The following is a 14,313-nucleotide window of genomic DNA, read 5'->3' on the forward strand; positions in this document are numbered from 1 at the left end:
GTTTGACAAACCTAAACTCACTGATATGAAAGAGGTGTTACCATTAGTATCTTCTGTAAGCAAACCAGAAGACAAAGATACTAAAGACGTTCAACCAATTTCAAAACCAGAAGACAAACAAAAATCTCCTCTAGACATTGTTAGGCCTGTTCCTCATGTGTACTCTTCTGATGAATCGGAGGAAGAGTTTGACAAACCTAAACTCACTGATATAAAACAGGTGTTACCATTAGTATCGTCTGTAAGCAAACCAGAAGACAAAGATACTAAAGACGTTCAACCAATTTCAAAACCAGAAGACAAACAAAAATCTCCTCTAGACATTGTTAGGTCTGTTCCTCATGTGTACTCTTCTGATGAATCGGAGGAAGAGTTTGACAAACCTAAACTCACTGATACAAAACAGGTGTTACCATTAGTATCGTCTGTAAGCAAACCAGAAGACAAAGATACTAAAGACGTTCAACCAATTTCAAAACCAGAAGACAAACCAAAATCTCCTCTAGACATTGTTAGGCCTGTTCCTCATGTGTACTCTTCTGATGAATCAGAGGGAGAGTTTGACAAACCTAAACTCACTGATATAAAACAGGTGTTACCATTAGTATCGTCTGTAAGCAAACCAGAAGACAAAGATACTAAAGACGTTCAACCAATTTCAAAACCAGAAGACAAACCAAAATCTCCTCTAGACATTGTTAGGCCTGTTCCTTATGTGTACTCTTCTGATGAATCGGAAGAAGAGTTTGACAAACCTAAACTCACTGATATAAAACAGGTGTTACCATTAGTATCGTCTGTAAGCAAACCAGAAGACAAAGATACTAAAGACGTTCAACCAATTTCAAAACCAGAAGACAAACCAAAATCTCCTCTAGACATTGTTAGGCCTGTTCCTCATGTGTACTCTTCTGATGAATCGGAGGAAGAGTTTGACAAACCTAAACTCACTGATATAAAACAGGTGTTACCATTAGTATCGTCTGTAAGCAAACCAGAAGACAAAGATACTAAAGACGTTCAACCAATTTCAAAACCAGAAGACAAACAAAAATCTCCTCTAGACATTGTTAGGTCTGTTCCTCATGTGTACTCTTCTGATGAATCGGAGGAAGAGTTTGACAAACCTAAACTCACTGATACAAAACAGGTGTTACCATTAGTATCGTCTGTAAGCAAACCAGAAGACAAAGATACTAAAGACGTTCAACCAATTTCAAAACCAGAAGACAAACCAAAATCTCCTCTAGACATTGTTAGGCCTGTTCCTCATGTGTACTCTTCTGATGAATCAGAGGGAGAGTTTGACAAACCTAAACTCACTGATATGAAAGAGGTGTTACCATTAGTGTCGTCTGTAAGCAAACCAGAAGACAAAGATACTAAAGACGTTCAACCAATTTCAAAACCAGAAGACAAACAAAAATCTCCTCTGGACATTGTTAGGCCTGTTCCTCATGTGTACTCTTCTGATGAATCGAAGGAAGAGTTTGACAAACCTAAACTCACTGATATGAAAGAGGTGTTACCATTAGTGTCGTCTGTAAGCAAACCAGAAGACAAAGATACTAAAGACGTACAACCAATTTCAAAACCAGAAGATAAACCAAAATCTCCTCTAGACATTGTTAGGCCTGTTCCTTATGTGTACTCTTCTGATGAATCGGAGGAAGAGTTTGACAAACCTAAACTCACTGATATAAAACAGGTGTTACCATTAGTATCGTCTGTAAGCAAACCAGAAGACAAAGATACTAAAGACGTTCAACCAATTTCAAAACCAGAAGACAAACAAAAATCTCCTCTGGACATTGTTAGGCCTGTTCCTCATGTGTACTCTTCTGATGAATCAGAGGGAGAGTTTGACAAACCTAAACTCACTGATATGAAAGAGGTGTTACCATTAGTGTCGTCTGTAAGCAAACCAGAAGACAAAGATACTAAAGACGTTCAACCAATTTCAAAACCAGAAGACAAACAAAAATCTCCTCTGGACATTGTTAGGCCTGTTCCTCATGTGTACTCTTCTGATGAATCGAAGGAAGAGTTTGACAAACCTAAACTCACTGATATGAAAGAGGTGTTACCATTAGTGTCGTCTGTAAGCAAACCAGAAGACAAAGATACTAAAGACGTACAACCAATTTCAAAACCAGAAGATAAACCAAAATCTCCTCTAGACATTGTTAGGCCTGTTCCTTATGTGTACTCTTCTGATGAATCGGAGGGAGAGTTTGACAAACCTAAACTCACTGATATGAAAGAGGTGTTACCATTAGTGTCGTCTGTAAGCAAACCAGAAGACAAAGATACTAAAGACGTACAACCAATTTCAAAACCAGAAGATAAACCAAAATCTCCTCTAGACATTGTTAGGCCTGTTCCTTATGTGTACTCTTCTGATGAATCGGAGGAAGAGTTTGACAAACCTAAACTCACTGATATAAAACAGGTGTTACCATTAGTATCGTCTGTAAGCAAACCAGAAGACAAAGATACTAAAGACGTTCAACCAATTTCAAAACCAGAAGACAAACAAAAATCTCCTCTGGACATTGTTAGGCCTGTTCCTCATGTGTACTCTTCTGATGAATCAGAGGGAGAGTTTGACAAACCTAAACTCACTGATATGAAAGAGGTGTTACCATTAGTGTCGTCTGTAAGCAAACCAGAAGACAAAGATACTAAAGACGTACAACCAATTTCAAAACCAGAAGATAAACCAAAATCTCCTCTAGACATTGTTAGGCCTGTTCCTTATGTGTACTCTTCTGATGAATCGGAGGAAGAGTTTGACAAACCTAAACTCACTGATATAAAACAGGTGTTACCATTAGTGTCGTCTGTAAGCAAACCAGAAGACAAAGATACTAAAGACGTTCAACCAATTTCAAAACCAGAAGACAAACAAAAATCTCCTCTGGACATTGTTAGGCCTGTTCCTCATGTGTACTCTTCTGATGAATCAGAGGGAGAGTTTGACAAACCTAAACTCACTGATATGAAAGAGGTGTTACCATTAGTGTCGTCTGTAAGCAAACCAGAAGACAAAGATACTAAAGACGTTCAACCAATTTCAAAACCAGAAGACAAACAAAAATCTCCTCTGGACATTGTTAGGCCTGTTCCTCATGTGTACTCTTCTGATGAATCAGAGGGAGAGTTTGACAAACCTAAACTCACTGATATGAAAGAGGTGTTACCATTAGTGTCGTCTGTAAGCAATCCAGAAGACAAAGATACTAAAGACGTTCAACCAATTTCAAAACCAGAAGACAAACAAAAATCTCCTCTAGACATTGTTAGGCCTGTTCCTTATGTGTACTCTTCTGATGAATCGGAAGAAGAGTTTGACAAACCTAAACTCACTGATATAAAACAGGTGTTACCATTAGTATCGTCTGTAAGCAAACCAGAAGACAAAGATACTAAAGACGTTCAACCAATTTCAAAACCAGAAGACAAACAAAAATCTCCTCTAGACATTGTTAGGCCTGTTCCTTATGTGTACTCTTCTGATGAATCGGAAGAAGAGTTTGACAAACCTAAACTCACTGATATAAAACAGGTGTTACCATTAGTATCGTCTGTAAGCAAACCAGAAGACAAAGATACTAAAGACGTTCAACCAATTTCAAAACCAGAAGACAAACAAAAATCTCCTCTGGACATTGTTAGGCCTGTTCCTCATGTGTACTCTTCTGATGAATCAGAGGGAGAGTTTGACAAACCTAAACTCACTGATATGAAAGAGGTGTTACCATTAGTGTCGTCTGTAAGCAAACCAGAAGACAAAGATACTAAAGACGTACAACCAATTTCAAAACCAGAAGACAAACCAAAATCTCCTCTAGACATTGTTAGGCCTGTTCCTCATGTGTACTCTTCTGATGAATCAGAGGGAGAGTTTGACAAACCTAAACTCACTGATATGAAAGAGGTGTTACCATTAGTGTCGTCTGTAAGCAAACCAGAAGACAAAGATACTAAAGACGTTCAACCAATTTCAAAACCAGAAGACAAACAAAAATCTCCTCTGGACATTGTTAGGCCTGTTCCTCATGTGTACTCTTCTGATGAATCAGAGGGAGAGTTTGACAAACCTAAACTCACTGATATGAAAGAGGTGTTACCATTAGTGTCGTCTGTAAGCAAACCAGAAGACAAAGATACTAAAGACGTACAACCAATTTCAAAACCAGAAGATAAACCAAAATCTCCTCTAGACATTGTTAGGCCTGTTCCTTATGTGTACTCTTCTGATGAATCGGAGGAAGAGTTTGACAAACCTAAACTCACTGATATGAAAGAGGTGTTACCATTAGTGTCGTCTGTAAGCAAACCAGAAGACAAAGATACTAAAGACGTTCAACCAATTTCAAAACCAGAAGACAAACAAAAATCTCCTCTGGACATTGTTAGGCCTGTTCCTCATGTGTACTCTTCTGATGAATCAGAGGGAGAGTTTGACAAACCTAAACTCACTGATATGAAAGAGGTGTTACCATTAGTGTCGTCTGTAAGCAAACCAGAAGACAAAGATACTAAAGACGTACAACCAATTTCAAAACCAGAAGATAAACCAAAATCTCCTCTAGACATTGTTAGGCCTGTTCCTTATGTGTACTCTTCTGATGAATCGGAGGAAGAGTTTGACAAACCTAAACTCACTGATATAAAACAGGTGTTACCATTAGTGTCGTCTGTAAGCAAACCAGAAGACAAAGATACTAAAGACGTTCAACCAATTTCCAAACTAGAAGACAAACAAAAATCTCCTCTGGACATTGTTAGGCCTGTTCCTCATGTGTACTCTTCTGATGAATCGGAAGAAGAGTTTGACAAACCTAAACTCACTGATATAAAACAGGTGTTACCATTAGTATCGTCTGTAAGCAAACCAGAAGACAAAGATACTAAAGACGTTCAACCAATTTCAAAACCAGAAGACAAACAAAAATCTCCTCTGGACATTGTTAGGCCTGTTCCTCATGTGTACTCTTCTGATGAATCAGAGGGAGAGTTTGACAAACCTAAACTCATTGATATGAAACAGGTGTTACCATTAGTGTCGTCTGTAAGCAAACCAGAAGACAAAGATACTAAAGACGTTCAACCAATTTCCAAACTAGAAGACAAACAAAAATCTCCTCTGGACATTGTTAGGCCTGTTCCTCATGTGTACTCTTCTGATGAATCGGAAGAAGAGTTTGACAAACCTAAACTCACTGATATGAAAGAGGTGTTACCATTAGTATCGTCTATAAGCAAACCAGAAGACAAAGATACTAAAGACGCTCAACCAATTTCAAACCCAGAAGATAAACCAAAATCTCCTCTAGACATTGTTAGGTCTGTTCCTCATGTGTACTCTTCTGATGAATCGGAGAAGGAATTTGACAAACCTAAACTCACTGATATGAAAGAGGTGTTACCATTAGTATCGTCTATAAGCAAACCAGAAGACAAAAGTACTAAAGACGTTCAACCAATTTCAAAACCAGAAGACAAACAGAAATCTCCTCTAGACATTGTTAGGCCTGTTCCTTATGTGTACTCTTCTGATGAATCGGAAGAAGAGTTTGACAAACCTAAGGTCACTGATATGAAACAGGTGTTACCATTAGTGTCGTCTGTAAGCGAACCAGAAGACAAAGATACTAAAGACGTTCAACCAATTTCCAAACTAGAAGACAAACAAAAATCTCCTCTGGACATTGTTAGGCCTGTTCCTCATGTGTACTCTTCTGATGAATCGGAAGAAGAGTTTGACAAACCTAAACTCACTGATATGAAAGAGGTGTTACCATTAGTATCGTCTATAAGCAAACCAGAAGACAAAGATACTAAAGACGCTCAACCAATTTCAAAACCAGAAGACAAACAAAAATCTCCTCTGGACATTGTTAGGCCTGTTCCTCATGTGTACTCTTCTGATGAATCGGAGAAGGAATTTGACAAACCTAAACTCACTGATATGAAAGAGGTGTTACCATTAGTATCGTCTATAAGCAAACCAGAAGACAAAAGTACTAAAGACGTTCAACCAATTTCAAAACCAGAAGACAAACAAAAATCTCCTCTGGACATTGTTAGGCCTGTTCCTCATGTGTACTCTTCTGATGAATCGGAAGAAGAGTTTGACAAACCTAAACTCACTGATATGAAAGAGGTGTTACCATTAGTATCGTCTATAAGCAAACCAGAAGACAAAGATACTAAAGACGCTCAACCAATTTCAAACCCAGAAGATAAACCAAAATCTCCTCTAGACATTGTTAGGTCTGTTCCTCATGTGTACTCTTCTGATGAATCGGAGAAGGAATTTGACAAACCTAAACTCACTGATATGAAAGAGGTGTTACCATTAGTATCGTCTATAAGCAAACCAGAAGACAAAGATACTAAAGACGCTCAACCAATTTCAAACCCAGAAGATAAACCAAAATCTCCTCTAGATATTGTTAGGTCTGTTCCTCATGTGTACTCTTCTGATGAATCGGAGAAGGAATTTGACAAACCTAAACTCACTGATATGAAAGAGGTGTTACCATTAGTATCGTCTATAAGCAAACCAGAAGACAAAAGTACTAAAGACGTTCAACCAATTTCAAACCCAGAAGATAAACCAAAATCTCCTCTAGACATTGTTAGGTCTGTTCCTCATGTGTACTCTTCTGATGAATCGGAGAAGGAATTTGACAAACCTAAACTCACTGATATGAAACAGTTGTTACCATTAGTATCGTCTGTAAGCGAACCAGAAGACAAAGATACTAAAGACGCTCAACCAATTTCAAACCCAGAAGACAAACAAAAATCTCCTCTAGACATTGTTAGGTCTGTTCCTCATGTGTACTCTTCTAATGAATCAGAGGAAGAGTTTGACAAACCTAAACTCACTGATATGAAAGAGGTGTTACCATTAGTATCGTCTATAAGCAAACCAGAAGACAAAAGTACTAAAGACGTTCAACCAATTTCAAAACCAGAAGGCAAACAAAAAGCCCCTCTAGACATTGTTAGGTCTGTTCCTCATGTGTACTCTTCTGATGAATCAGAGGAAGAGTTTGACAAACCTAAACTCACTGATATGAAAGAGGTGTTACCATTAGTATCGTCTATAAGCAAACCAGAAGACAAAAGTACTAAAGACGTTCAACCAATTTCAAAACCAGAAGGCAAACAAAAAGCCCCTCTAGACATTGTTAGGTCTGTTCCTCATGTGTACTCTTCTGATGAATCAGAGGAAGAGTTTGACAAACCTAAACTCACTGATATGAAAGAGGTGTTACCATTAGTATCGTCTATAAGCAAACCAGAAGACAAACAAAAATCTCCTCTAGACATTGTTAGGTCTGTTCCTCATGTGTACTCCTCTGATGAATCAGAGGAGGAGTTTGACAAACCTAAACTCACTGATATAAAACAGGTGTTACCATTAGTATCGTCTATAAGCAAACCAGAAGACAAAAGTACTAAAGACGTTCAACCAATTTCAAAACCAGAAGACAAACAAAAATCTCCTCTAGACATTGTTAGGTCTGTTCCTCATGTGTACTCTTCTGATGAATCAGAGAAGGAATTTGACAAACCTAAACTCACTGATATGAAAAAGGTGTTACCATTAGTATTGTCTGTAAGCAAACCAGAAGACAAAGATACTAAAGACGTTCAACCAATTTCAAAACCAGAAGACGAACCAAAATCTCCTCTTGACGTTGCTAAGACAGTTCCTCATGTGTACGCTTCTGATGAATCTGAAGAAAAAATTTACAAACCTAAAATGCATGAAGTTAGTAGAAATCTGCGACCCTTGCTGTCTATAGTTCCTGGAGCAGATATGACTACTAGCGAAGAAGTGCCATTTGAAAATGAATGTTGTCGATTCTCGACGAGCTTGTCGAACAGGCGAGATATATTAGACTCATGTAGTAGTTTAGATAGTTTAGAAAGAGCAGCTTTCCAAAGTGCGGGCATTGGAAGGGAGAGAGGTGTTGTATATTTTGTAAATTTAGATGAAAGCAAGGAAATTGCTAAGAAAAATGGTGAAGAATTTAAGAAAGCTTTGGCGAATAAAAAACTTAATAGGGCAGTAAAGAAAAGGTACGCGTCGTCTATAAACGTTGAAACAAAGGTTACCGTGAGGAAATCACTGTTACAGAGTAATGGTGAGTATTCCAAAACTGAAAAAGTTTATGCTGCTCCTCCTAGGGGAGATGTGCAGAAGACAACTACTAATAATAAAGCAATAGCAAATGTATCCAGCAGACAGAAAAAAAATTTAAAAAATAAAGATGAAGTATCTAAACTTTCTATTATAAAAGCTTCCCCAAGCCCAGTAAGGTCGGAAGTTTATCCCGATCGGTCCACAAGTCTTCGTGCACAAACAGTCAATGTTGGATTAAGCGAAGACAATTCACATAGTCGATCAACTACGCCAAGACCGCGAACACGAACTGACGTAACCACAATGCCATATAATGCTACACTAAGAACATTCAGTCCAATATCTAGCCGTCCAAAGGCCGACTACTCTCATGTAACTAGCGTTTACGCGCAAACCCCAAAATATGATAAGAAGACTACAACCAAGAAAACCAAAACAAAGACAATCACTAAATCTTCCGAACCATCAGTTGAAGATGCTCAACGAAAGCGCCTAAGTACACCTACCTCAACTGTTATGCACAGATACATGCAGCCAACTTTGGCACACAGCTTGCGATACGCACATACACAGTCCACGTCTAAGCAAGCAGACTTAGCTTCGGATACTGCGTTGAGATCAAAATCACCTGGACCAGCAATGTTACAGCCAAAAGGTAAGCAGCTAACTACTCCTATCACTTCTACAACTACTAATACTGATGCACAAAGACGATATGTACGCAATCTATCCAAAGAGGAGAAAACACTCAATTTTAAAAGTAGTTTGACGAATTTAAAAAAAGACTCACTCAGTAATAGCAAGGAATCCATAAAAAGCACTGAAAAATTATATAATAGAAAACCCAATGTAGACAAGCCAAAAGCTGTGATAGCACATAGCGAACAAGTAACTGATAAATCCATGTCCCCAAAAACAAGTAAGGAAATGAGTAATATATTGAATAAGTCAAATCAAAGTAAAATAAGGCACAAAATTAACAGACCAAAGGATAACGCAAAATTAGATGTGTCTACCGGAAGAACGCATAGAAGCGTAACACGAGACAGCTCTGAAGAAACGAAAGTCTTAACACGAAAAGAAAGAACCCAGCATCGGTCGAAGGTTCCCATTAGCGTATCTTCCAATATAACGACTAGAAGAATAATTAAAACTACTAGAACAGAAAGTAATTTGGGCGAGATAAAACCACGTAATGCAAATAAGGCTGTTGTAAATACGGATAGTGGCCCAATGAAAACGGATCAGCCGAAGAAAAGAAACCAAACTAGGAAAAGTGATGTGAAAGTACAAAAGAAAATTAAAGATTCTATAAATGAGTCCAGCATGACAGGCAGCGACAATACGAGCGCCAGTGGTTCATTGAGTAGTGTACGTAAATATACGCGCACTACCACAAATATTAAAAAACTTGATAAAGATGTGGCTAACCTGCGATTGGCAGAAAAGTCTGTTTTTACCACATCGAAAATATCTAAGATACCAGCCGTACCCACACGCACTACGGTAGTTAAAGTTAACCAAGAGCCAGTAGCTGCTATTGTCAGCACAGTTATAATTGATGACGATGCCGAAATAACCCGCTCATTCAAATCCACGGAGAGTACAAAAAGTTCTACCTCATCTTCTGGAAGCAGAAAAGTTTTAACAAGTGAAGTTTTTACCAAAACATTTGGACCAGACAAAGCTTTTGAAGTTATTTATCGACAACCAGACAATGATATGGATTTAGCATCCATTGCCCGGCCACCATCAACAGACCAACGTTGTACAAACGAGTTTGATGTTAGTTTCATTGATACAACCGATTCCAGTTTGTCCGATTCAATTGCTTTGCCAATGTTTAATACGGAACAGGACCGTTTATTAGCTGCAAGTCCAGGCTCACCAAAACCAACACGTAGCCCACTAGCCTTAATCGAAGAAACACTGCGTAGGCAGCAAGCCGGCTATGCTGTGGATCCCGCGCTACAAATGCAATTTGGTGCCTCCGGCATACGTATAGGCAGTATAAGCCCGACATCATCGCGAAATTCTAGATCGGAGCAAAACGAAACGCCAAAAGGTAAATAAACGTTTGTCACGTATTTAGTTAGTTTTGGGAATAAGTTTATTTAGTTCACAGTTAAGTGATTTTAAAGTTATATGTAAATGCTACGTCACGTATAAACGTCAAACATACATATGCATATTGTCTATGATAGATTACTAGTACAAGCCATACACACTGTTTTTATTAACATATTTGCATATATATAAAGAATTTATAAACATAAACACAAAAACACAACTTTGTAAATAAATTAACAATATTTCGAAATTCGAATGTTATTCAATTTATACTACAAAATACCTTTTTAATAGAGGTACTGCAGGACTAGACAACTTAGTTTAGAGCTTTAGTAGGCCAATATTTTAATTAAAAACATATGGTACATAAGTATTACTGTTTGGATGGAGTTCGTTAATTTAATGGAAATGATAAGTAACTTGAAATTCTGAATATAAGAATATAATAGTTTGCTACCTCAGTAAAAGAGTAGTGAACGATATAAGTTAATGAACTCTTTCTGAATATTGGTTATGTAAATAAAACCTATTTCTATTCACAAAGAGACCGATAGTACTATTGTATACATTTATAAATATCGTCAACCCTCTATATTCCTAGATATTATACTGAATTTTGGTATCTAAAAGTTGTCTATGCCTATTAGAGTAGATCAAATAAAAATGAAAGAAAAAACGATCGTTCATATATCGAATTCATAAAAGGCTGTTCTCCGACCATGGGTACGCGTTAATATAATAAAGTAAAAAACCTCTTAAGCCAATCGGTATTCATACATATAATATGCAGCTTACATGATTAAAAAAATACTTTCTAGTTTATCAGTCTCGTTGTGAACACTTGCAACGGCCCATTTAAGTAAGCATACACCAGTTGCACCTGAAAGCACTCCCTGAAGATCATTAAAAATCGATCGAGATCTATTTATTTGTAAAGTAGCCATTGTGATGCATTTACAGCTGATAAACGTGCGGCTCGCGTGTATACTTACTTAATTTAAACACTGTTCACACATCTCGCAGATTTTCGAACATGGGTACAAAGACATGTTACATTTCATAAGAATACAATTTTTGTTGGCATAACTTGTTACTCGTATAACGTAAACAACTTCTAAAAGTGTAACAAATGCGTCAATTAATTAAATGTGCTGTTATGGTATTCATACAACAAAGTTTGGAGTAGCGATGCTTGTGGTGTATGAATACCATCTAATGCTTTAACTGCTTTCGTAATTAATTTATTCGACTATTTTATGTTAATTTAATATAATTGGAAATAACTCAAAATTTAAAATCAATTTGACTCTTCCACAAATAGCGAATACTCAAAACTCAAACTGTTAATAAAACATTTAAGTTACTCTATCTAAACCAAACCATACAAACCAAAATGTCCACAAAGCTTCCCATCATTTCCGTTACTACCAACGATCATGCGGAATCGGAATCATCAGAAGATTCTCACAGCAATGATATGGATTATAATTTTAATACGGGTGAAGTAACAGATGTTGAGGATTTCGACAGTCAGACTGACATGAAGTTTCAGAAAGTTTCCAACCATACACTCAATTTACCTAAACAAAATGAGAAAGACAATGATGCCACTGATATCGAAGACTACAATGACACTGATTCTGATGATGGCGAAGAAGAAAAGAGCAATGTTTACCCTGAATTAAAGTTATCCCTTCAAGAATTTTTGCAGCACGGATTGCGCGAACAAAGTATGGTCGACAATGAAACCAAAGAAAAAGTGGAGAACAAAGCGGGTGATTTTTTGCAAGCACAAAATTTGAACCAAACGAGCGATTTTCTAACAGACTGTGAAGACTACAATACGGATTCCGAATTGGAGAACGGTTGTGAGCGGTCGGTGTGTGTTGACTTAGATGCTGCCGTTGGTGAACAGGGTAGAGTATTTATTGCTGATAGCGCGCGTTCTACCTACGCGACTGAACACTCTGATGAATACGAAGATTTATCTGTGCTAAGCGACATTAGTGAGCTCGCATCGGCGCTGTCGGATGTTGCTGGCCCCGGCGGCGCACGTGGCATGTCCGAGGATGAAGTGCTAGAGATCTCGGGCGATGAAGAGGAGTGCCAAATCGTCGTTTCAGAATCTGGATCCGATGATGATGACCAGGTATACGGCGATAGTGCTAGTAATACAAGTTTGCCGCCTATTGATGTAGCATTCATCAGCAGTGGCAGTCAGCAGCGTAGAAAGTCAACAACTATGTCTCTTAATAAGAATGCTTTTCTGACGGTGGCAAATACATGTGTAGAGGAGGTATTAACAGATGTTGAAAAACTTGATGACTCTGCCGCGGAGGATAGCTTCGATAGCGAGGAAGAAGAGAAATCCATACCCAGAGCGGTTATACTGAGTGCTACTGGTGAAGATTCCGGTGATATTACCGATGTGGAAGATATATTTTGCGATGATGTCAGAACACAATCCTCACATGAACTTAACGCAATATCAGACTCTATGCTGCCACCGGTACATCGTGAGATGGTGGTCCTTAAGGAAGATAAATTTGGCGACACTATTGAGAACGTTATGCCATTAGATCGAGAATATCAATTTGGTGTTTATAACAGCTTAACCGACGATATGCAAACTGAAGATGAAGATTACTCGTGTGCCGAGGATTTGGAAGGAAATGTTTCAGTAGCAGAGTGTTTGAATGCAGAAAATCTAATAGAAGACGAAGTCACCGTACTAAATGAGACGTTAAAACCACAAATTAATAAGCGCCTCGAATTGCACGCCCACACAGAACCGGTGACAGATATTGAGGAAATCTATGTTGATGGTACAAACAGGCGTAAAAAACTGAAGACACGAAGCCTGAGCAAAGGAAAAGCAAAACTTTTAGACGTTGTTAGAGTTAAAGAGGACGGTGGTACTGACATTGAAGACATGGAACTAAGTGAACGTGGTCTTCCGCCAAATATTGAATTGAATGCAGCACAAAAGCAGCACCAAGACGATAGCATTGATAAAGCCACCGATATCGAAGATATTAGTGCTGATGAGGGGTCTGATGTATCCGATAATGAAGCTCAGTGCGACGCCGATATTGGCAATTCGACTTTAAAGGAATACATAGTGAGTAACAGCAATATTGTGCTAACAATAGAGACAGATGGGCAAAGAAAATCTCGCATAAATCATTTACAAACTTTAGCACTTGGCGCTGCCAACGCTGGTGATGGCACCAATCCACCAAATACTGATATTGAAGATATGCAGTGCCCTTCTGATGCCGACGATGCTGACAGCTATAAAATTGCAGATGACATGCGCACTTGCAATTGCACTGATTTCAACGAGATGTTAAACGAAAGTTACACTGTGGTACATGAGAAGAATACCAATAGCTTTAACGCCGAGGCGGAGAAACTTCATATAAAAGGAAATATTGAAACCCGTGATGCGCTTACAGACATCGAATATGTTGAATCCGATGAATCGGCAGCCAGAGGTAGCAACTAAAACGAGTACCCAATCAATACAGACAACAATAAAGTTCACAAAGAAAGCAAACACAAATTAAAAAACAAAATAAAATAATATATAATATAAAAATAGTAACAAAAAAATAACAAAAACACAACAACATTATTTGTAAGTAAAAAACGTTTCATATATAATAAAACAAAAATAAAAAAACACAAAGTCAACTGGATATTTGAATATTGCTAGCGATGTCAACGTTTTTGCTTTTGTTTATAAATAAAATATAATAATTAATACATGTTAACATACACTAACAAATATAAATGTCAGTTTTCGTCATTACTACTAACAAACTCCCTATTACTTTGAAACGTTAAATCACGTTGCTAACAAAAAGCCTTGTGTAATAAGCACTGGATATTGCGTTATCCCTCCATGCATTTACATAGTACGTAGTTATAAACTTTTTCATCTGTTTTTAGCCTTAAACCATTTTACATTGCAATTTGTGGTCATCATTTTGTGTTTATGCTGCAAACATTAATCATTCTCACTTCATATCTGTCTCATGAACTTCCAAATAAATAAATTCATAGAGATG

General features: G+C 37.7%; 3 protein-coding genes across 11 annotated transcripts in view; all 3 read left to right on the forward strand.

The window, feature by feature from the left end:
* Window positions 1-14,313, forward strand: part of LOC106619664 (ankyrin-2) — a 94,751-nt gene that overhangs the window by 69,483 nt on the left and 10,955 nt on the right. The window lies entirely within an intron of this gene.
* The window catches only part of LOC106619648 (uncharacterized), a 55,001-nt gene that overhangs the window by 29,733 nt on the left and 10,955 nt on the right, over window positions 1-14,313 (forward strand). For 8 of the 9 annotated variants that reach the window (XM_036364122.2, XM_070111071.1, XM_070111069.1 and 5 more), the window contains exon 2: window positions 11,562-13,880. In XM_036364122.2, coding sequence (XP_036220015.2) covers window positions 11,634-13,748 — 2,115 coding nt within the window. In that variant the 5' untranslated portion in view covers window positions 11,562-11,633 and the 3' untranslated portion in view covers window positions 13,749-13,880. Of the gene's footprint in view, window positions 1-10,144; window positions 10,236-11,561; window positions 13,881-14,313 lie in introns of those variants that run through there. The other variant, XM_036364120.2, reaches the window with a different exon arrangement.
* LOC138857714 (microtubule-associated protein futsch-like) lies at window positions 848-10,243 on the forward strand (the record flags this gene model as incomplete). Its single annotated transcript, XM_070111326.1, has 6 exons — window positions 848-873; window positions 1,006-1,245; window positions 1,378-1,617; window positions 1,750-2,424; window positions 6,283-6,587; window positions 7,578-10,243. Coding segments are annotated over 6 exons (4,152 nt in total), but the record flags the coding sequence as incomplete, so codon positions are not given.

Source organism: Bactrocera oleae, chromosome 6 (assembly GCF_042242935.1).
Source record: "Bactrocera oleae isolate idBacOlea1 chromosome 6, idBacOlea1, whole genome shotgun sequence".
In the NCBI taxonomy this organism is placed as follows: Eukaryota; Metazoa; Arthropoda; class Insecta; order Diptera; family Tephritidae; genus Bactrocera; species Bactrocera oleae.